General features: G+C 36.8%; 4 protein-coding genes and 1 pseudogene across 5 annotated transcripts; 4 read left to right on the top strand and 1 right to left on the bottom strand.

The window, feature by feature from the left end:
* The first annotated feature begins 1,816 nt into the window (after positions 1-1,816).
* LOC111804040 (G-type lectin S-receptor-like serine/threonine-protein kinase B120) lies at positions 1,817-5,422 on the top strand. The gene is made up of 7 exons (XM_023688706.2): positions 1,817-3,400; positions 3,567-3,686; positions 3,772-4,010; positions 4,105-4,315; positions 4,405-4,645; positions 4,726-4,873; positions 4,968-5,422. Exons 1-7 carry the CDS (start codon positions 2,086-2,088, stop codon positions 5,274-5,276), a joined length of 2,583 nt encoding a protein of 860 aa, XP_023544474.2. The 5' UTR covers positions 1,817-2,085; the 3' UTR covers positions 5,277-5,422.
* Positions 5,423-5,843: 421 nt separating this feature from the next.
* LOC111804049 (U-box domain-containing protein 8 pseudogene) lies at positions 5,844-7,408 on the top strand (annotated as a pseudogene).
* A 1,477-nt stretch (positions 7,409-8,885) lies between these two features.
* Positions 8,886-12,571, top strand: LOC111804054 (NAD(P)H dehydrogenase (quinone) FQR1). The gene is made up of 6 exons (XM_023688727.2): positions 8,886-9,043; positions 9,572-9,628; positions 9,697-10,043; positions 11,179-11,272; positions 11,778-12,040; positions 12,125-12,571. The coding sequence occupies exons 3-6, from the start codon at positions 10,021-10,023 to the stop codon at positions 12,351-12,353; spliced, it is 609 nt and encodes a 202-aa protein (XP_023544495.2). The 5' UTR covers positions 8,886-9,043; positions 9,572-9,628; positions 9,697-10,020; the 3' UTR covers positions 12,354-12,571.
* Positions 12,572-15,612: 3,041 nt separating this feature from the next.
* LOC111804051 (transcription factor bHLH112) lies at positions 15,613-18,122 on the bottom strand. Of its 2 annotated transcripts, none has more exons than XM_023688723.2 (7): positions 17,820-18,122; positions 17,351-17,729; positions 17,166-17,282; positions 17,008-17,073; positions 16,346-16,405; positions 16,197-16,256; positions 15,613-16,090 (listed from the first exon to the last, which is right to left on the bottom strand). In XM_023688723.2, the coding sequence occupies exons 1-7, from the start codon at positions 18,062-18,064 to the stop codon at positions 15,953-15,955; spliced, it is 1,065 nt and encodes a 354-aa protein (XP_023544491.2). In that variant the 5' UTR covers positions 18,065-18,122; the 3' UTR covers positions 15,613-15,952. The 2 variants fall into 2 exon arrangements, with proteins under 2 accessions (XP_023544491.2, XP_023544490.2); XM_023688722.2 differs by having other exon boundaries at positions 16,340-16,405; positions 17,820-18,121.
* Positions 18,123-22,468: 4,346 nt separating this feature from the next.
* Positions 22,469-23,908, top strand: LOC111803727 (pentatricopeptide repeat-containing protein At3g13150). The gene has a single exon (XM_023688252.2). The coding sequence runs from the start codon at positions 22,518-22,520 to the stop codon at positions 23,718-23,720; it is 1,203 nt and encodes a 400-aa protein (XP_023544020.2). The 5' UTR covers positions 22,469-22,517; the 3' UTR covers positions 23,721-23,908.
* Positions 23,909-23,931: the final 23 nt, after the last annotated feature.

Here is a 23,931-nt window from a genome sequence, read left to right as displayed (position 1 = left end):
ATTTTGATTTTGAATCGTCCATATTTAAATATTTTTATTAACTTTCATTTATATATAATTGGAAGAAAATAAATTTAAATAAAAGCTATATTATGGCTAAATTCTTTCAAAATTATTGAGTTTCTAATTTTTTAAAAAATAATTAAAATGACTTTTAATTTTTAGATGAAAAAATATACTTAAACTTTTTAAATAATTTTTAATTTATTTTTTATATTCTTTTTAAAAACTATATTTTGTAACCGTGTTATTTGAAAAAAACGTGACGAACATCAAACATTATATTCCGCACGAATAGTTAAATAATATTATATTCATCAAAAAAACTATTGTGAACGCAAATGTAAAAGCAAAAATGGTAGAAATAAAAACGAGAGAGATGATTTATGCGTTGACTAAATCTCGCAATTATGATATTTCCAAATTTCTTCCTCAAGTAAAAAAGATTATAATATTCATCCTCATGATTCATAAACTCTAATAATATTTCATTATATATATATATATATACATGCATTTTCAACGACATACATTATTTTCATGATTTTTATATTTAAGGTCTTTCAATGTCAAAATTTGAGCACGGGATTACAAAAATAAATTTAAATTATATCGCAACATATAATAAGATTCAACATATAATAAGTCCTATTTCCAATTTGTGTCGTGTAAAAATGTAAACCAAACAATGAACCGGCCATTTTTGTGTCTGTTTATGGTGTATTAATTAATTAATTAATTAATTAATTAAAAATTTGTGGATTAATTGTAGGAGGTCGGACCCTTTAATTGAGCTTTTTCAAGTCCTTATTTATAATTATTTATTTGCTCGATTGAGGAAACGACAAGAGCAGTATTTAAAGGGCTTGACCTAAACATTAATTAAACACGATTGATTATTTTGTAGTGTTATGTTGGAATTTTTATTTAATTAATTATACAATTATTGACAACAGGTGTACCATTAAAGCATATAGTTTTTATTTATTTATTTATTTATTTATTATTATTTATTAAAATTGGAGTTGTTTGTTTTAATACATGGAAAAGTGGGATTAATAAAATGTATTAAATTCAAATAAAGTTGTTGATAATGGTGACCGAGGAATGAAGACATTAAAATAGTAAACTACCAATTAAAATGGGGTCTGTGGGTCCCACTGTTGCTAAATAAATTCCACGCCACCCACAACGGTCCAACTAGGGCGGTCAGAGTTGGCGCCTCCTTCCCCCGTTCTTCATTCCAGTCTTACCTTTTTTAAAAAAAAAAATTAAAAAAAATAATATATTCTTAACCAATTTTTCCACGTGGGTATTGATTTTGGAGTTTATTAAGGCTGATTTAAAATTAAACTTAATTTGGCCATTATTTTAGTTTAAATTCTTCTCAAGGATTCGAAACAATAACAGGCTTAAAATCTTAGGATTCATTTAGGGGCTAACATCTTCAGGTCAGAGTATTAGAGTGGTGCACCACTTTGTGACTACGGTATTAGCTTTATTGCCACATTACTTGGTGCACCACTTTGGGTCAAGGTATTAGTCTGGTGCACCACTTTATGGTTAGGGTATTAGCTTTATTGTCACATTACCTGGGGGCGCACCACTTTATGGTTAGGGTATTAGCTTCATTGTCACATTATCAGGGGCACCACTTTGGCCCAAGGTATTAGCCTAGTGCACCAACTTTGTGGTTAGGGTATTAACTTCGTTGGCACCACTTTTGAGTTAGGGTATTAGCCTGGTGCACCAGTTAGGGTATTAACTCGCAACTTTGATATATGATATATCATTTATAACACTTTTGTGTCCTAGAAAGAGAGGTACTTCTGCCTGCAACGTTTAGTGGGCTTGCGCCAACCATTTCATTGAAACGTCTCCCGTTTGTGCTAGGAGCGAATATCTAATCCCCCCACCTAAAAGGCGGTGGTTGTTCATATCAAATCATTTTCTCTCGTTGGAGAATATTACCAATACGCCGCCGTTGAAGTTTCTTCTCTGAATTTTACGTATTAAACTTGTTTATTTCTTCTTGTTCTTCTTCTCTTCCGATCCGGCAGTGTTTCTGTTGAGAGAAATCTTGGTATGGGTGTTAATTGCAGAAGCGTTGTTGGGTTTTGTCAATTTTTAGTCATTTCAGCCTTCCTCTGTTCTTCTCCTCTGTTTTGCGATGCTGCAGATTCAATTGCGAGGGGTAGAGAGCTTAGAGATAGTACTAATGAAACCCTCATATCCTTGAATGAGTCCTACGAACTGGGATTCTTCAGCCCCACTAATTCTTCATCACGGTATGTCGGAATATGGTATCACAAGATCGAGGAACTGTCTGTTATTTGGGTTGCGAATAGACAGACGCCACTTTTTAATAGAGATGGGGTTTTGAAAATCGGAGACGACGGGAACTTGGTTGTTCTGGACAGTAACAACGTCTCTGTTTGGACAAGTAATATCACAGCGAATGCTTCTGATCCCAGGAATTTAACTCTTCATAACAGTGGAGAATTGATTCTCTCGAGCGGAGATGACTCGTCGAAAGTTCATTGGAGCAGCTTCATAAACCCCACAGATACGTTTCTTCCGAATATGGAGGTGAAAGTGAACGCAGATATGGGCGAGAAACGAATGTTTATGTCGTGGAAATCAGAGACAAATCCGGCTGTCGGAAACTTTTGTCTGGGTGTGGATCCTCGTGGAGCCGTCCAGATTATCATTTGGAATGGAGATAAACGATGGTGGAGAAGCGGCCACTGGGATAGGCAGATTTTTTCTGGGATTCCAACTATGCGTTCTACGACGTTATACGGCTTCAAGGTTCTTCCCGACAGTGAAAACAACATTAGCGTAACTTTTCATGCACTGAATGATTCCGATAAGCTGAAATTTCAAATCCGGTGGGATGGAAAAGAAGCACAGCAACGATGGGATGAAGTAAATCGCAAATGGGAAACGATTCGTTTACTTCCTTCTCACGATTGCGATTTCTATAACTTTTGTGGGGATTTTGGGGTATGTTCTGAAACGAGTCGTGTTAAGTGTAGCTGCCCTCAAGGGTTTACACCAAAAAACATAGATAGATGGAACAGAGAGATTTGGTCGGATGGGTGTCAGAGAATGACTCCATTACTTCAGCAGAGAATGAACAGTAGTCAAAATGGAACTATTGAAGACAGTGAAGAAGATGGATTTGTAGCCGTACCATTTGTGAAATTGCCCGATTTCATAAGTGGAGTATTTGTGGTGGATTCATGTAGAGATAGATGTTTGAACAGTTCATCGTGTGTTGCATATTCGGATGCTCCTGGAATTGGGTGCGTAACTTGGGATGAACCTTTAATTGATATTCAGAAATTTGATGGCGTTGGGAATACTTTAAACATTCGTCTGGCTCATTCAGATTTGAGTAAGCTTTCAAAACTTTCAATCCCTTCCCTTAATATCATTAACAAGAAAAAGTAAATCCACATTCAAGTCTATGACAGCTGAAAGAAATCTGATGAAATGTGCTATGTTTTGATGTTTTTAATGTTGTTTGGTAATGTTTAACATTAGACATTTTGTACTCTTAGTAACCGGAGATAGCAAGGGAAAATTATCGACCGGTGTGATCGTATCGATATGTTTAGGAGCAGCAGCTGCCATAGCCATATTAGCATTGCTGATATGGAAATTCAGAGGCAAAATGGAAGGTTAGATGCCATTTTGGTTCTTCTGGTTGTCTCCTGGCTTAGAGAATTATAGCCATTCAGGGCCTTACAATGCTTGCATTTACAGGTTCACCCGCTGCTGCTTCAAGTAAACCTCAGAACAAAGCTGAAGTACCAATGTTTGATCTAAGTAAGAGTGGAGAGTTTTCAGTACAGGTTTCAGGGCCATACGAATTAGGCATAGAAGGCGAACAATTGAATGGACCAGATTTGCCCATGTTCAATTTCAACTGTGTAGCTGTGGCTACTGATAACTTTTCTGAGGAAAACAAGCTTGGGCAGGGAGGTTTCGGCCCTGTATACAAGGTAACCAAGTCTTCCAAGCGTTTGTGCTGCAAAGCAAAGCAAATGAGCTCAGTTTGTGCTGATATTAAGCATTCTTTCTCTGTTCTTTTGCCAGGGAAAGCTTCCATGTGGACAAGAAATTGCTGTGAAGAGGCTCTCAGTCCGGTCTGGACAAGGTCTAGAAGAGTTCAAGAATGAGATTATACTGATAGGAAAGTTGCAGCATCGAAACCTCGTCAGGCTGTTGGGCTACTGCATTCAAGGAGAGGACAAGATGCTGCTCTATGAATATATGCCAAACAAAAGCTTGGATTGGTTTCTTTTTGGTATCTACTTAGGCCTTTCTATTAAGAAACTGGATGTTTAGGATTTTGGATTGAATTCTTTTGTTTAACCCTTGGTTGTAATGGTGCAGATCCGAACAAGCAGGCGCTACTCGATTGGAAAAAACGGTTGTCGATCGTAGAGGGAATCGCCCGAGGGCTACTATACCTTCATAGAGATTCGAGACTTCTTATTATTCATAGAGATTTGAAAGCTAGCAACATTTTGTTAGACGAAGACATGAATCCAAAGATATCGGACTTTGGCATGGCTAGAATATTCGGTGGAAACCAAAACGAGGCCACAAATACCATTCGAGTTGTTGGGACATAGTCAGTATTCATACCTTACTAATGCAGTACCCTTAAGTAATCCAAATAATCTAACGTTCTTTATCATTGTCTTAATGCAGCGGTTACATGGCTCCAGAGTATGCAATGGAAGGTTTATTTTCGGTGAAATCGGATGTGTATAGTTTTGGTGTATTATTGTTGGAATTAATCTGTGGTCGGAGGAACACTAGCTTTCGATCAACTGAATACTTAACGCTCATTAGCTATGTAAGTTCGTTTCTCACTTTACCATTTGTTCGAAACTTGAATCTGCAAGTTAAAGTGTAGTTGGTCATAGACTGAATATGAAAACTTTTTTCAGGCTTGGAAACTTTGGAACGAAGGAAGAGCGATCGAACTTCTCGACCTATCAATTCGCGACACATCGCCCGAGAATGAAGTATTGAAATGCATACATGTAGCAATGTTGTGTGTACAAGACTCTCCTGCTTATAGACCAACACTGCAATCCTTGGTGCTAATGCTGGAGAGTGAATCTTTATCACTGCCACAGCCAAGACAGCCCACCTATACTTCCACGAGAGCCTCGATCGATACAGACTTGTTTACAGAAGGGCACGACATTGTATCGTCGAACGATGTAACGGTAACAATGCTGGATGGTAGATAGCATATTGTTTTGGTTTTCATTCTCCCATCTTCATGTTAATATGCCATTTTTGTGGTGTTGAAAGCATAGATAGATAGTTTGTGAAGCTGAGTATAGTTTGTTTAGGGAATTTGTTCATATGAATGATTGATTTTGGTTGATATTTGCTACTAAACAGCTTATGAGTTAGCAGAATTATCCGCTTTAGTTCGTTATGTATCGACGTCAACCTCATGATTTTAAAATTTATATGTTAAGGAGACGTTTTTTCATCTCTCCCCAATCGACGAGGGATCTCACAATCCACCTCCCTTATCTCTTGGAGGTCAACGACTTCACTGGCACACCACCCGATGTCTGGCTTTGATATCATTTGTAACAGCCTAAGTTCACAACTAGCAAACATAGTTTGTCTGTTTCGTTATGTATTACCGTTCGCTTCACAGTTTTATAATATTATTCGTAATGATATTTTTTAAAATCGGATAATGTAAATTATGGTTATATATATATATATATATATATATATATATATATATATATATATATATATATATATATATATATATATATATTATATAAAAGAGGATTAGTGAGTGGGCTTTTGGGTAAATTCAAGTGTCTGTGATTTCTTGCTTCCATCAGACAAAGATCGAGCAGGGAGGGCTCTCTCTTTCTTCCTCTTTCTCTGTAATGGAAGTCTATCGTGTTGGAGCTTTTGCAGCGTCCAAAACATCATCAGACCTTGACTGTTAAAATCTCTCGGGGCAAAAAGGTTGGCGTTAATGGCGGCTCCATATCCAGATGATTTCAAGTGCCCTATTTCTCTGGAGATAATGTCCGACCCTGTAATACTCTCCTCCGGCCACACCTTTGATCGTTCCTCAATCCAACGGTGGCTCGATGCCGGTCACCGGACTTGCCCAATCACCCAATTGCCCCTTCCTCAAAACCCTAACCTAATCCCTAACCATGCTCTCAGAAGCTTAATTTTAAATTTCAACCCTGTTTCCCTGTCCAAGCCATTTCTCCCTCATCCCTCGCCCCAAACCCTAATCTCGATTCTCATATCTCCTTCTTCCTCCCTCGATTCCAAGCTCGATTGTCTCAATCAACTCGCGAGGGTTTCGAAGCGCGATTCCGCTATGCGTCGAAGATTGACCGAGTCCGGGGCTGTCTCGGCTGTTCTTAAATGCGTAGGTTCTGACGATCCGAGGCTTCAAGAGAAGGGTCTGTCGCTGTTGCTGAATCTTAGTTTGGACGATGATAACAAAGTGGGTTTGGTTGCAGAAGGGGCTATTGGCCACACCGTGGCTGCTCTTCAAGCGAGGTCCCCCGATTGCAGAGCCGTTGCGGCCACGATGCTGACGAGCTTGGCGGTTGTGGAGGTTAACAAGGCTACAATTGGGGCATATCCTCATGCGGTTCGCTCTCTGGTTTGTCTCTTACGGAACGGCAGCTACAGAGAGCAGAAGGAAGCTGCAACTGCGCTTTACGCCATTTGTTCATTCCCCAGGAACCGTCTGCGGGCTGTGGAATGTGGGGTTGTTCCCATTTTGCTCAAAATTGCCAATTCTGGGCTGGATAGAGCAGTGGAGGTTCTGGGGCTTTTGGCCAAGTGCAGGGAAGGTCGCGAAGAGATGCAACGGTTCAAGGGATGTGTGGAGATTTTGGGTTGTGTTTTGAGAAATGGAGCCCCAAGAGGGGTTCAATATGCTCTTCTAACTCTGAGTTCCCTGTGCTGCCACTGCGAGCGACAGTGCGTGGAGGCCAGAAGAGAAGGCGTTTTGGGAATCTGTATGACATTGATTGATGACAATAATGAAAAGATCAGAGCAAATGCTGCAAATTTGATTCATATACTGCGCGGAAACAACACATGAGGAGAAGGAATCCAATCGGATTCTTCTGCAGTCATACAACTGGTGGGTTGGCTTGGGTCTTGGAGAATGATATATCTTATGACTCATGTGGGTGGTGGTGTGTAAACCAAGGGATTTTGCTGTGTCGTAATGTCGATGCCTCGTTCTTCTTACCAAGACGACTCCAATTCTTCTCGATTAGGGGTTTCCACTGTTCCCCTCTTTTTGGTTCAATAGTTTCTGTACAGAAAAAATATATTAGAATCTGGTAAGATCATGCCTTTTCTTTTATTTATTTTAATATTTCATATATATATATATATATAATGTAAATTGAATTAAAGAACGACAGAATCAATCAAGTACCGGAGGTTTTCCAAGGTTGGTTTTTACCCAGAAATGATCAGTATTGTAATTGGCCTCAGTTTATGAAACTCTCTTCCTTTGGACTCAACAAGGAAACTTTACGTGCTGATAACAAAAGTGTATTGTTTTGTGGCGGTGGTGTCATGTGTAATGCTGCTGCTTTCTTATATATGGATTTGGTAGATCACTAGTGTACTTGTAATTAGTTGCATTGATATCAAATGGGATGCCACCGGAGCCATACCAAGTGTACGGACTGCTCTGTTGCCTGTTGTTCTAAGCTTTACGATCATTAGTGTGATTTCAAAATATATGCAGATTTTGGTGGACTGGATGGATACTTTGGTGCAGCGAAGTTATTGCGTGGTAGGGCTATGCGTGGAGGTTTGTGGTTGGAACTTGATATTGGGTTTTGGTTGGCGTGGCCATGGGAGGTCTGTGGATGAAGTTATGTTGTTTGTCATTTTCATACACCACATAGGGTGCAAACATGGAGCCCTCCAACTTTGTTCTTCTCTTCCAAATTTATAATCTTCATTCTTCATCCAATCCCATCCTCTACTTATTGCACAAAAAGTTAAAACCTTCCCATCCAAGAGGAACGAATGTTAGTGCGAACGTTGGACTCGAAGGAAATAGATTGTGAAATTCCACATCGGTTGGAGAAGGGAACAAAACATTATTTATAAGGATGTGGAAACCTCTCCTTAGCAGACACATTTTAAAACCTTGAGGGAAAGCCCGAAAAGTCAAAATAGGGCAGTATTTGTAGGCTTGAGTCGTTACAAATGATATCAAAGCCAGACACCGGGTAGTATGCCAACAAGGACGTTGGGTCTCGAAGGGGGTGGACACCGGATGATGTGCCAGCGAGGACGCTGGACCCCGAAGGGAAGTGAACACGGGGTGGTGTGCCAGCGTGGATGTCGGGTCCCGAAGGAGTGGACACCAGGCAGTGTGCCAACGAAAACACCGAAGAGTCGGGAAGTGCTTCAAACCTTCCATAATTTCTTACTATATTTCACTCTATTAAATTCTTGAAGTTTTTGTTAGGAATGAATTCTATCAATTTAGTATAACAAAAAAGAACTGTATCCACTTATTTTATAGTTTGATAGTTTATTGGTTGAGATTCGAGTCAAATGGGTAAATTATTGGTCAAAAAGGTTAGAAAAGTGGAGATCTATAGAAATTCTCTCTCACAGCTAGAGGCACAGAGTGGTTTCCGGGATTTGTCTATTCCATTTGGACTTCCAAAGAGAATTCAACATGGATCATTATTTGGCCCAACAGACAGAAATTGAAGGGCAATAATTTTGGCCCTTTTCCTTTGAAGGAAACAAGAAAAAGATAAGAATGAAGGGCCCACAAATGATCTATTCTGATCAAAGCAATGCCCTTCTGGTTTGTTCATTCCAAGAACAGTAGCAGAAACGGATTCAGAATTCATTCAGCTTCTTCATCACTTCATCCATTCTCAGCGCTGCAAAAAGGTGGATAGAAAGATTGAGAAGTGGTGTGGTCTTCCCCTGTTGGCAAGCAATGCTCCATTCCACATTGGTAGGCCCTCCACAAACCCATCTTTTTCTTTCCTTTTTTTTCTTGTTCCATCTTCCCCGTGATTCACAAAAATAAATGAATGGAAATAGAGCTCCACAGTACACTGATTCACACCAAATTAAGACAGAATAATGTCAAGCTTGTTTAGAGGCAATTAGTGGCCCGAATTCTGGAGGCAAGAAAGCCTAAAAGAGATGAAACAAGAAAAAAGGAGAGGGTATTGGTACTTTGTAATGATGTTATTATCAAAGCGTAAATGGGATGAAAATGAAGGGTGTGGATTAGCAAAGACTCATGAGACGCACGCTTCAAGACAAAGGCTATCCATTCCTCTTCACCTTCTGCATTACAATCTAAAACACTTTCCATTAGACTTAATTTCATCAACTAATTGATGTGTGGGACCCCTTTTGATCACTTACCTAAACCCTTTGTTATAAAGCTTATCAACTTAACCAAACCCAAATCTCAATCTTATTTTACTCATTCTTCTGCTTTTTTCTTTTCCCAAGTTGTCTTGAATTTCAGGTCAGGGAATCTGGACACAAAGAAATCTATTACTGTGGGAACAGAATATGAGGAAAGGTAGTTGTTTTGTCACTCTCTTAGAAAGTGTTTTCATTCATTGAATTGATGAATTTTGGTTAATTCAGATTGAATATTTCACCTGATGAAGAAGGGAGAGATGAAGTTTAATCAATGAAAACAATGATGGCAGGAGGAGTGGAGTGGAGTGGACATCAACCGTCCCATAATTCAACATTATTACTAACAAAACCCCACCAAATTGGGGTTAGACCCCATTAATCATGCTATTAAAAAAAATTGTAGAACACAGCTTGTAGAGCACTATAAATTGGGGTCCCCTCAATGACTCTACTGTCAAATAATTTGCTCACCCACTCAAAATAGTTTGGAGAAGTAGTAGAAGAAGAAAGATAGACAGACAGACAGACAGACGCGGAGAACATCCATCAATGGCCACCAAAATTTACATTGTGTAAGCCTCTCTCAATCCCTTCCTTATTCTTCCTCATAAAACATTCTTTTGTACACAACAAAACCATTTTTTCCTTTGATTATAATCCTCTTTTTGGTAATGAACTGTAATATGGCGATTGTTAAACCATTTTTCCTTTGTAGTTTTCTCTCCAAATCGAAGCGATAAAGGTTGTTGTTATGAACGATGGGTCAATAACCCCACTCGTCAAAGTCTCTGTTTTTAATGATCAATACACATCCTGGAAACTTGGAGCCTGTAAGGCTCTGTTCTGTTGTAGTATATCCTGATTTCTTTTTGTGGGTTTGATTTTTCTGATTAAAAGTCAATCAACCTCTTTTAGGCGAGTGTAAAAGCTGTGAATCTTTTTGATGTTATGAGCTTCTTTTATAGGAGAAATTCTCTTTCTCTAGCTGTCTGTTTGCAATGTTACCCTGGTTGGTGTTTATGATTGTGTAACGGCCCAAGCTCACCGCTAGTAGATATTGTCTACTTCAGCTCATTAAGTATCGCCGTCAGCCTCATGATTTTAAAACGCGTCTATTAGGGAGAGGTTTCAATGTTTCCATCAAGCACCTCAGCAATTTTTGAAGGCCACCCTCAAGATTTTGTGCCATGAGCACACAGTCAAAGTGGTTTTTAATTACCATGAAAACTAAAGGACTAAGAAACCTAACCTAACCTGTTGAGATCATGTATGAACTTTTGTGGTCCCAGCTTTAGGACTTATTTTTTGATCCAAATCTATGGAAACTTCCACTGCTTAGCTTGTGTAATGTCACTGTATATGCTGTTGTTTTGCTCTCAATGATAAGGTAAATTGTCTTGTCTCCATTCTAATCAGTTCTTTTAGCTGTCATATTTCTACGTTACTCTTCTAGGAAAGAGCTGCAACTTCCTGGAGATTTTCCTTTTGGTTTTTGTACTGTATTCCATTGTTGTCGAGAACTCGGTTTGTCGTACAAGTTTCTTTTCTTTCTTTTCACATCACTTATCCGAAACATGTCGATTCCAATGAGGACAGCTACGAGAAATCATGACCAACCGTAGCTGTTTGTAATATGGTCGGTTGACGAGTCATATGTATGAGAAAAACTTTGGTGGTTATTTAAAACTTGTTGAGTATGTTGTACAGTTACTATTCTACGTACGGACATGTCTTGAGGCTGGCAGAGGAAATTCAGAAAGGAGCTGCTTCTGTGGAGGGAGTGGAAGCCAAATTATGGCAGGTGCAAAGGAACTATGACTCTCCTTTCTTCACAGTTTTGCATTCTTCATTTTTAGTTAACATGGATTGTGAGATCCCTCATCGCTTGGAGAGAGGAACGAGTGCTAGTGAAGACGCTGGACCTCGAAGGGAGGTGGATTATGAAATCCCACATCGGTTGGAGAGGGAACTAAGCATTCTTTATAAGGGTGTGGAAATCTCTCCCTACTAGACTCGTTTTAAAATTTGAGGAGAAGCTTGGAAGGGAAAGCCCAAAGAGAACAATATTTGCTAGCGGTAGGCTCGGACGGTTACATGCATCGTTCAAATTAAGTACAAACAGCCAAGACAATGGCTCTTTGTGATCCATATTAATCATTGACAATTCTGCATACGATACTGTATTATGGGCTTGAAGTATACATGTGCATAGTGATATAGAAGATATATGTTGAAGACTTCATATGATTTGGGGAGCTGGTTTTGGTAGTGAATCCCCTGAATAAGTATATATGATATTTAAACAGGTGCCTGAAACGTTACCAAACGAGGTTCTCGACAAGATGCAAGCACCAGCAAAGGGTGAAGCACCCATCATTACGCCAAACGAACTCGCTGAAGCTGATGGTTTACTCTTCGGATTCCCTACAAGATTCGGGATGATGTGTGCTCAATTCAAAGCATTCATGGATGCAACTGGAGGTTTATGGAGAGCACAATCACTTTCAGGCAAGCCTGCAGGCATTTTCTATAGCACTGCTTCTCAAGGAGGTGGACAGGAGACTACTCCGTGAGCCTCTTTTTAAAAACCTTCTCCCCTTTCTAAATTCTTCTTAAACTGAAAATTTGATCTTAAAATTCTGTGTTATTGCAGCTTAACAGCCATTACTCAGCTGGTTCATCATGGAATGCTGTTTGTTCCAATTGGATATTCGTTCGGAGCTGGAATGTTCGAGATGGAGAACGTCAAGGGCGGGAGTCCCTACGGTGCTGGAACTTTAGCCGGTGATGGCTCCAGACAGCCTTCTGATCTGGAACTGCAGCAAGCTTTCCACCAGGGAAAGTACTTTGCTGGCATTGCGAAGAAGCTCAAGGGTAACTGATTGTTTTCCATCATATTATCATATAATTCTTCCCACCCTGCTATACTTATTTCTTCTCCCAGCCCTTATTTATATATATATATATACATATATAGCTCTTCTCTTTCAAGAATTTGCTATGCCCTGTTGAATACCTATGTTGTCTTTGATTTGTGTATCTATTGAAGCTTACACAGCTACCAAACATTATTATCTATCAAATTTATCTGTTGATCAAAGTCCCACATACGCCCGGTAAGAAAATATTAGGAATATAAAAGTAAGAACGACAATTTTATTGGCATGCTAAACTTTTTTGGATGAAATCGAAAGCAAAGGCTACGAGAGCATGTACTCAAAGTGGTAAGTGGATAAGACGACCACTTCCAACAAAACAGCTACCATACAATTTTATCCAATGTGAAGATGTTGTTTCCATATAGCTTGTGAATAAGTGGCATCATATCATCAAAATGGCCCATCCAAATGGGTTTAACTTCATTGAAAGGCCTATCTGTTAAGGTTGTTGGTTGAAGACCACAGAACATGTTCTTAACAAAAAAAAGACAACTGTTCAAATTCTGGGGGTACTGTCGTAGTACTGTGATTAGTTTTGTTTGTTTGTTTCTTTTTACCAAAAGAAAAATGCATATCAGGAGGGAATATATGAAGAAAGACAAAAAGTCAATAAACAAAATGTAATTGGAACAAGAACAGAGAGACAGAGAGACAGACAGAGATGTTTTGATTCCTGAATGGCACAGAAGATCAGATTCAAAGTTAGGAAAAGAAATGACACTTTTTTTTTTTTTTTTTTGAGATATTTAAAACTTGAAACAGAAGTTGAAGGAAGTATTGTTGAAGTTGGTCTGGTTTTCTTTCAAACCCATAAAAAAACAGAGATATGTTTGAATTTTGAAAAGTTAGCAGTGGAAATAGCTGGAATGGATGCTGCTGAATATGTGCTTTTCATTTTATAAACATCATAACCAGATGCCTCTCAGAGCTGTCTTTTCCTTTTTGAGTATTCCCCTTTTTTCTTCTTTTCATGAACCATATATACCATTACCCAAAAGGAAAACAAAAATGGTTACAGAGATGAGATAGAAGCAAATCCCAAGTACTGATCCGGATTGTCTCGAGAATGGTATAAAATATAATACCCGTCAACCCATCTACTAATTGTGGGCTTGGACTGTTACAAAGGTACCAAAGCCAGACACCGGACAGTGTGATGACGAGGACGTTGGGCTCACTTAGATTGTGAGATCTCAAGTCGGTTTGAGAGGGGAAGAAAGCATTCCTTATAAGAGTGTGGAAACTTCTTTACAGTAAACGTGTTTTAAAACTGTGAGGCTAATGACAATAAGTAACGGACCAAAACGGACAATATCTATTAGGGTGAGCTTGGGTTGTTACAAATGATATTAGAGCTAGACACCGGGTGGTGTGTCAGAGAGGACGTTGGGCCCCCAAGGAAGGTGAATTGTGAGATTCCACGTCGGCTGGAGAGGGAAATGAAGCATTTCTTATAAGGGTGTGGAAATCTCTCACTACTAGACGTGGACGAAAATATATTTTAACCACAAAAAGCACTTCCCCCCACATGATTGGTCACTTGTCAAAATGGTTCTTCCACGTTAAGCTTCTTAGAAATGTTGAGTTCAAGTTTTACTTGAATCTACAAAGAAAAGCAAAAAGAGAAAGAAAACAGCTTTCCTGCAATAGGCTTTTGATTGGTTGTGTTAAAGAAACAAGGCGACTCATTTCAACATGACAGACAAGGTTTGTGGTCATTCATTATTAATTAGTTGGCTGTCAAGATAACCTTAATCTTCTCTTTGGGGACATCTATGAATAATCATTGTTTGGTTGTCTTCATTGAGTGTTCTTACGTTTTGCAAGAGAGAAGCTCATGCTTGGTTAAATAAATCATTTTCCCTTTCTAAGAAGACAAGGGTGATACCTGCTCTAAGCTCGGCCTGCACGTAGTTAGGAAGATTGGCCATCTTTGGCTCTATTCCCCGACCTAAACCTATTTACCTTAGTTATTAACCTAACCTAAACCTTTCTTTTACTCTATTTCCTGAACCTTTGGTGTTTGCGTGTATATTTTTTCAAATTTTGATCGAACCTAGATAGAGCGAGAAAATGAGGTAGAGCAAGATTATAATACTTTTTTTTTATTTAATCCATATTTTTTTTATTAAAAAAATAAAAAAACAATCTATTATAAATATTTTATTTAAAAATTTGTAATCATAAATCTAACATGATGTGATACAAAAGTTATAATCTATATACCAAAGTATTCCAAAGAAAATAACGCATCAATATAAAAAATATATTCTTTTTTTTTTTTCTTTGAAAACACTCACCCATTCACTTTATGATCATATTCCACAACAAAAATACCATTTTCATTCTTATCTAAAAACACACTATTATTATTTATTATTGAGTCGCGAAAAACATAAAAATTTAAGGCAATTATAAGATATAACTCGACCACAAAATTAACCGGTAAGACACTGACTATCATTTTCAAAATTGATAGTTGGATTTCATGCGTATGCGCTTTTACGGGATGCAAGCAATTGTGTGACACTCACTCTCACCATCGAGTGAGTCAGCAAACTCAAAATCGTGTTGCCTTCGGCCTAGCGACGTATACCCAAATCTCTATCCCCACCTTAAGAGGAAAGTTTTTAGAAAACTGTGGCAGAGATAGATTTTAGAAAGAGAGCTTGAAAGCAAGATGGATAGAAATGAATAAATCAATGTTATAGGCTATAAGCGAAAATACAACACAACAATATCATGTAACTCTAGATAGGAAGAATTGACAACTAGTCACATCCCCTATAGTATATTATAAGACATTTTAGGTCTAATATGCGTAGACATAATTTTGTCGAAACGTTATACACTATAAAGTACAATAAAAAAATTATTCATGAAGAGAGTACAATGCAAACATGCACCTATGAACAACATGCGTCAGACAAGCATGACCGTGGCATGTAGCTAAAGAGCGCGTGTATATATATATATATATATAATGGTATATGGCCCGTTGTAGGTTCATGATAGCACGCGCGCATGCCGCTGAGAAACCCTAAATTCAAAAGCACAAAACACAGTGGGGCGCCCCCACACCCGTCTGAGCTTCCACTACCAATCCACAACATTCCAATTCCAAAATTATTATTATTATTATTATTATGATTATTATTATTTAAATTTGAGGAAGAAAATAAATAATAATAATTTTCAGGGGGAGCCAAAATGAAGTTGATAGATTAAAGATTAAAAATTAGAGATTAAAAGGAACAGGAACACAGAAGGGCCAATTTTATACTATAATTCAGCCCCCATCTGCTAAATCCAGCTATCATCAACTGCCCACTTCACCGCTGCCGTGTCCGTGTCCATGTCCGTGTCCGTGTCCGTGTCCGTGTGGTTGAGTACTTTACCTGAATTTAGCACTTGTTCCTGTTCTTCCCAATATTACTACTAACACAATTACTACTCATCTCTGTTTTTTTTTTTTTTTTTTCCCTTCATTATTACACCAAATTCAATCCTATATCAATATATATATATATATATATATCTCTTCACCGGAATGTTCCGCCGAACGTCGGTGACCAGAAATCCGCCGTTGTTGCATTCGTCACCGGGAATGTGCTTGAGATCGGCACCAAACAAAGGCCTCGGCTTTTCAGATCTTGTTTTGGGTCTGCTTTTTCTGATACCTGGAATTCAAGCAACTGTAAAGTTCATAACTTTTTTTTTTTTTTTTTTTGGTTATTTGAAGAAAGTTCTTTTTTTTTTTTTTTTTTTTTTTTTTTTTTTTTTTACCTGTTGATGTTGAATGGGTGTTATTCCGTTGTTGTTCTTCATATATGGAGTGCTTAACAGCTGAAAATTTCAAGTAATGAATGAACTAATTTGGGTTTTAAAAGGAAATTAAAGATGAAATTTATGTAAATGATGGAACGTACACTGACTTGATCGTGGAGGAACTTGATGTACTCAATGGCTTCATGAAGAACTGAGGCTGTATCAGTCTGGGGAAAAAAGAGACGAGAATTTACATGGAGATATAATATAATAAGCTAGTAAATATTGTCAGCCTCACGATTTTAAAACCTGTCTACTAGTTAGAGACTTCCACACTCTTATAAGGAATGTTTCGTTCTCTTCTCCAACTGATGTGGGATTTCACAATCCACCTCTCTTGGGGTTCAGCGTTCTTGCTGGCACACCGTTCAGTGTCTAGCTCTGATACCATTTGTTACAACTCAAACCCACTACTAGCAAATACTGTTTGGTTTGATTCATTATGTATCATCGTCAGTCTCACGGTCTTAAAACTACTAGAGAGAGGTTTACACACCGTTATAAGGAATGTTTTATGCCCTTTTTCAACCGAAGTGGGATCTCACAATCCACCCCTTAGGGTTTAGCGTTCTCGCTGGCACACAGCCCAACGTTGACTCTAATACCACTTGTAACAGCTCAAACCCACCGCTAGCAAATATTGTCCGTTTTGACTCGTTATATATAGTTGTCAACCTCACAATTTTAAAACTACTAAGAAAAGATTTCCACACGCTTATACTTATAACTTGTAAAGAATGTTTCGTTCACCTCACGTCCAAAAACTCACCTTTCCGAAGGGTGAAACCAGTTGTTGAAGGGCAGTGACACGGTCCCCTAGCTTCTCTTTCCGCACCTGATAGCAAACCCATTAGTTTTTGTCCTTTGTATAACCCAAGATTCTCCAAACATTTTTTTTTTTTTTTTTTTTTTTTTTGGATCCTTCACCTTAAATGTTGGCAATGGCGAAGGAGTTTCAATTCGAGGCCTTTTCAACACCGGCGGCTCATTTTTATCCCCTTTCCTTGCTTCTTCACCATCTTCACAATTACCATTATTCATAGCCTAAAGAAAAACAATCAAAATCAATCAAGTGATACCCAAAACCCCAATGATACCAATCAAAATCATACCTTGAAACCAAGCCTACAATTCTGTGGAATTTCAATGGAAGGAGGTGCGTGCGAGGCATTCCAAAAGGGTGTGTTGTTTGTGAAGTGCAAGGCCGGTGAAACAGGCTGAGAGGGCGGTGGGATTGGGAGAGAGGGTTTAATAAGGTAATTAGAAGGGTAGTTAGTGTTAATTGAAGTGGTGGCGGCGTTGAAAAGGGAGTGAGGGTCAGGATGATCATCATCATCATCATCATTATTGTATAAGCCATGGAGCAGCTTAGTTGAAGGGGAAGGGTATCCATATAAACCTGTGTCAAGAGGAAACAAACCCTGGCTAGTGGAAGAACAGTTCATACAATTCACCCCATTTTGTTCCAACAAATAATCTCCTCGCTTCAACCTGAACAAAAAAAAAAAAAAAAAACAAAACAAAACAAAATTGATTAATAAAAATCGAATCTTTTTTTGTTTTTGTTTGTGGGTCACTTACAGAAAATGATGGGGTTGGTTCCAATGATCGGAGGTGGAATAATCTTGAAAAAACATGGAGTTTTGATTGTCGGAATAATTAGCGGTGGATTTGGGTTTGATGTCGGAAAAATCATCGGCCGGCGGCCAAGCTAAATCTCCGATCCCCATAGAACACGGCGACAATCCACCGACAGCCACCAACATGGTCCGGGAAGAGCTCCACCAATTATCGCCGCAAATGGCAGCCTGAAAATCCTCTGCCATATTGGAAACCCCAACAAGATAGCCTCTAACGCTGCGTTTTAAACCCCAACAAGAAAAAACATAAATTTATAAATTTAAAAAAAAAAAAATCGAATTTTTTATTCATTTTCTTACTCCTACTTTCCCTTTCCTCTTCACCCACTAAACTTTTTTTATTTTTTTATTTTAATTATAATTATTTTTAATAATTTGGTATAAATTTTTTTGTTCCTTGAGAATAAAGGCTGTAGGGTTGACAATGATTGTAAAGAAGGTGACGGTGCTTGATCTGACGGTCACGTCAAGCCTTTAGACCACAAATGATGTGCTCTTTCTTTTCCATCCAACGGCCTATATTTAGTTAATCATTATTTTTTATATTATTGTGTTTTGAATATTGTAATGAATTCCTAAAATTAATATTATTAGAGCTTAACATATAATTAAAGCTAAAATTAGTGATTTTTATAAAGCCCAAACTATGTGATTCTCTTAAAAACTGTGTTATTATTTATATTTTAGGTAGAGTATCTTTTAATGCTTGTTAAAATAAATTATTCCGTCTTTATATAAAAGAAACTCCTAATTTAATATTATTTTAATATATATATTATCGACTAAAATTGAATTGCATGATATGGTATGTATCATGATATTAAATGATTAAATTCTAAAATTATTCTCTTGCTTCAATACATAGAAATTTTTTATTAACTAATAATATATTTTGGATAATATTTTCACATATTAGAAGCCATGTTTTTTATTTATTAAAAATTAAAAAAAAAATAATCATTTTTTAATATTATTTTAAGAATTCTCTCGAGTCTCTTAAATATTTGGTTTTTTTTAAATAATGAAATATTTGTCAAATACTTTTAATTAGTCAATGGAAAAAAAATTAATTAAAATATTAATCCCCTTTGACTAGTTGATTAAATACTTAGTTAATTTGAACTTTTTCCAATTAAGAAATTTTATTTATTTAATAGGCTATAGAAACTAGTCGTGTTACTATTTCACCACTAAATAATTATTGATTTTTTTAAAAAATTACGAAATGCTATTTTTAGCTTTAAAATTGAATAAAGATTTGGAACACTTGAATTTTCTTTATATTATCATCTTAGTAAAAGAGAAAGAAGGGTTGACTTTTGTGGTCCTTCAATTTCGACAAGTTAGGTGGGTTTGATGATTGAGCTAAATGAAAGAGGGTGAAAGTAGGATTAGGCGGAGTCAAACATTTAATATACAAGTCAACTCACATGTAGAAAAAAAAAAACATTGGTTAAATGAATCGAATCATATATATTTCATTTTGTCTGCCTCCAAATCTTGACTAAATCCACGCCATGTTTTGCACCTCGTGTCGATTAGAGAAAGATTTTCACACATTTATAAAAAATGTTTTGTTCTCTTCTCCAATCGATGTTGGACCCCGCAATCCAATCTTTTTGGGGTCCAATGTCCTTATTGGCACACTGTCTGGTTTATCCGCTTTGACTCGTTATGTATTATCATCAATCTCACGGTTTTAAAACACGTATGTTAGAGAGAGATTTCTACATTTTTATCTTCGACTTGTCATAATTATACATAGTATGTCGTAATTTTGTCTTATGATCGATATTAAAAATTTAAGATCATAAGGCATTCTAAGGCCTACCTTTGCTTGACCGCGTTGATTGGGATGTGTGAAAAGTAGGTCAAATCCGTCCACTCCCCTCTCTTTGGATTTTCTTCTTTGTCCTTTTTTTTCCCTTTAAAAATTCTCTCTTTGTATTTCTCTCCCATACGCTTCCTTCATTTTTACAACCCTCGGTTAGACAAACAAAGGACTCCACAATGGTATCAGAGTCATGTCCTAAACTTAGTCATGCCAATAGAATTTTGAAATGTTGAATAAAGGACTCCAAAAGAAAACGTAGTAAAAAATGACTAAGACTCCAAAAGAAAAATGAGTCGAGCATCGATTAAAGAAAGACATACTTTGTTCAAGGGAAGGTATTCAATGAAAGAATACTATCTCCATTGTTTTGAAGCCTTTTGGGAAGCCCAAAACAAAACCACGAGAGCTTATACTCAAAGTGGACAATATCATACTATTGTGGAGAGTCGTGTTCATCTAACACCCTCCACATCACTCATCTTATCAACTCTCACAATTATTTAAATGCCCATCAAAATTTAATTAACATTAAGTTACCATGATTAAACAAATTTATTTTATAAAGTTTTGATGAGATATTATTATTAATTACCATCTCTATAATTAACATCTTCATCCTTAATTTTTACGACACGTCATCTCCTCTTCTTTCTCCTTCTCCACCGCAACAACGTGTGATTGGAGATGATAATTATTATTAAATAATAAAAATTAAGTGCAAAAAAAACCCGTGGTGTGGGGGTGGGAGGATTAAGGTAGTAGGAGACTGACGTCGATGTGAGGATATCGTGAGGTGTACAAAACGACAAAATACCAAGACATGAGTCAGACAAGGTCGGCCCCGTAAAACTGGTGGAAAAGTGCCGTGGATTTCGTTTCATTATGACTCAAATGACACGTGTACAGCTTCCCATATGAGAAATATCATATTTTTTTAAAAAATAATAATAAAATGCTGATCTGTCGTGAAAATATAACATAATTGGTGGGGTTTCACGAACATAATAACCGACCCCCACATAAAATATAATAATTCCTTTACTACCTAATTTTAATTACTTACCTCCAATTCAAATATAATTTAAAAAAAAAAAAAAAATCTTGATTTTAATTAAGACATTGATTAGGAAACACGGGTCAATTCTTGTCAATGATATGTTACCACTTTTTAAATATTATTCTTAACAATATGATCTTCGTGTAGAAAATGGAACAAATTTTGATACCAAATGATAGCGCTGGATGACATTTGAAAGATGGGTTATAGCTACTCTCCAAATTTCCTCTGTTAATTCTTTTCATTATTAATTAAATCTTGATTGACTTATACATAGAGACATAGTCGTCACAAAGATTGACCCGTATTCATCAAGTCAATTTCATTTCCAAACTTATAATATATGATTCGGGTCAACCCGTTGGTTCTCCCCCAACAGCTAAAGTCCAAAACGAGGCATTAAAGTAATGATTAGGGGGAGAAAATGTTGTATTAGTTAGGTAAAGGTTCAAACAAGCAGATTTAATAATCAAATATTGTAGTGCTTCTTATTCCGTCTTATCTCCAAAATTGTCTTACAAAATTGAGGATACGTTGAACCACTAATATAATATAATAAAATATTCTAAGCTTAAGTTGCTCGTGTCATTATTTATTCTATAGTTTCCTGTTTTTAATTATTATGTTATTAATCAAATCTTTCCTACTTTATATTTTATATTTCATCTTTGTGTTTTTGTTATGTTATTTATGTACTGAGAGTTGTTAGGGGATATTAATAATGTTTAATTATTATGTATATGCTTTGTTTGTTTGTTTTTTTTTTTTTTTTTAACACTTCTAGAGGGAACAAGTCAACTACTATTACGGGTACTATTAACTTGTGACACTGAAAACAAAAATGTTTATTTAACTGTCGAATCTGTAGGACAAGAAATTTCTACCTATTAGATAAATGGGACAGGAAAGGGAGTATTATATTTCCTGTACTCATCCCGCCCGCTTTAAAAGAGAGACTTTTAAAGTCTCATTTCCAAATTTTATATTTTCTATATTCCCTTTTAAACAAATATTTTTTAATTTTTAATTTTTCTAAAAAGTAATTGGAACATTTGGGTTTTGTTAGCATTTATTATTAATAATATAAAAAAATCATTATTTTTTTATGGTGTTTTACTAAAATTATTATAATTTAGATATAAACTGATTTTATCAACGAATAATAATTTACAATAATAATAACATAAATCAATACCAATTAATAGTTACAATAAAAAAGTTTCTTTTAAATGACTAGGTTTTTAAAAGAATAATAAACTAGTAAAAAATTCTTTGAGAATTCGATCTACACAAAAATAAATGGAGAATTTTGCGAGGAAAAATAATAAACGGAAAAAATTCTCTGAGAAACTTGATCCTCATAAAAATAAATGGAGAATTTTGCCAGACGAAAAAAATGAAATAGACAGCGGGAATGAAGATTAGGAAGACTTCTTCGTCCCTACCTCATCCCGTAGACATGTATAGTTATAATTTATAAACGTCAATCAAGAATATATATATATATATATATATATATATATATATGTATATATACTTTGCAAAAAAGAAAAAAAAAAAATTTATCTATATTGTAAATAAAAGAGAGCCCAAGCACTAAATGGGCCATTAAAGAAATAAAACGTCGCCGTTTTTCCTTCTGCTAAAATGTGGGCCTTATTACACATTATGGGCTTTCAAATTCGTAAGAAGGAGCTTTGTTCCACTTTTACCTACAAACCTTCCTCTGTTTTTCTCCTCCGTAGAGAATGCCGTCCTCTTCCCTTTACCGTCGCCTCCATGGGCTCTTCAACCACTCTCGTTCCTCTGCGTCTAGATCCAATAAACCTAACTCCTCGCCACCTTCCTCAATTACTAACAAACCCAATCGATCTACCGCCGCCACAAATCCTCTCACACCCGAGCAACGTCTTCAAAACCTTGTGAACAAGTTCATAAAAAGCTCCCAGTCCGGCCGCTTCCGCGCCAGGCACAGTATGTATGATTCTACAGTTCGCCGTCTTGCTGCCGATAAAAGATTCTCCATGATTGAGGATATTATAGAAGCTCAAAAGAAGTATGAGGACATTACAGATGAAGGGTTTGCAATCCGCCTCATTATGCTCTATGGGAAAGCGGGTATGTTCACTCATGCACGTAAGTTGTTCGATGAATTGCCTGAATTGAATTGCGAGCGGACTGTGAAGTCTTTTAATGCCCTTTTGGCGTCTTGTGTTAATTCCAAGGAGTATGATCAAGTTGAAACGATTTTTCGGGAAGTACCGCAGGAAGTTTCCATAGAAGCTAATGTGATCTCGTACAACATTGTTATCAATGCGTACTGCGAGATGGATGCTTTTGATAAAGCCATCTTGTTTTTTAATGACATGGAGAAGAATGGAATGGAGGCAGATTTAGTTACATTCAATACGCTTCTAACTGCATATTATAGAAAGGGTCGGTTCTTAGATGGAGAAAGGCTGTGGAGTGTGATGATGAACAAGAATATTGCTCCTAATCTTATAAGTTACAATGCCAGGTTGCGAGGAATGGTTCTAGAGAATAAAATGCAAGAAGGGATTGGATTGGTAGCAGAAATGGAGGAGAAAGATATCAAGCCAGATGCTTACAGTTTCAATGCACTGATTAAAGGTTTTTGTGAAGATGGGGATGTGGAGGAGGCGAAGAAATGGTATTATAAACTGAAGGAGAATGAAGTTACTCCAAATGGAATCACTTACCGGACACTTCTCCCCTTCCTTTGCGAGCAGGGTGATTTTGATTTGGCACTTGAACTGTGCAAAGAGGCCATTGATAATCATCGTTTAGTTATTAATGTAGCAGAGGTGCAGCGTGTGGTTGATGGATTGGTTGAAGTTTCCAAGATTGAAGAAGCAAAGGACCTTGTGAAGCTTTGCAATTCCAAAAATTATTTAAATTTCAAATTGGATTTACCTCAGACGAGCACTTGAAAAAGTAGTTTACTTTTGTGACTTAGATTTCAATTTTATCCTCTTTGCCAAATTGACTCTCTTTTTCTTCATTTTCATTGGGAAATTTGATTGAACAGAGATCTGAATGTATTTTTTTAATCTCGAGTTTTGATTTATTATGGAAACATGAACGAGATCGAGAGTTAACTCTCGGCAACATTGCCATTTGTCTCTTGAATTTTCAGTCATT

This window comes from Cucurbita pepo, chromosome 10 (assembly GCF_057944985.1).
Source record: "Cucurbita pepo subsp. pepo isolate OVF chromosome 10, ASM5794498v1, whole genome shotgun sequence".
NCBI lineage: Eukaryota > Viridiplantae > Streptophyta > Magnoliopsida > Cucurbitales > Cucurbitaceae > Cucurbita > Cucurbita pepo.
The sequence above is the reverse complement of the archived record's forward strand: the minus strand, read 5'-3'. Positions and strand labels throughout refer to the sequence as shown.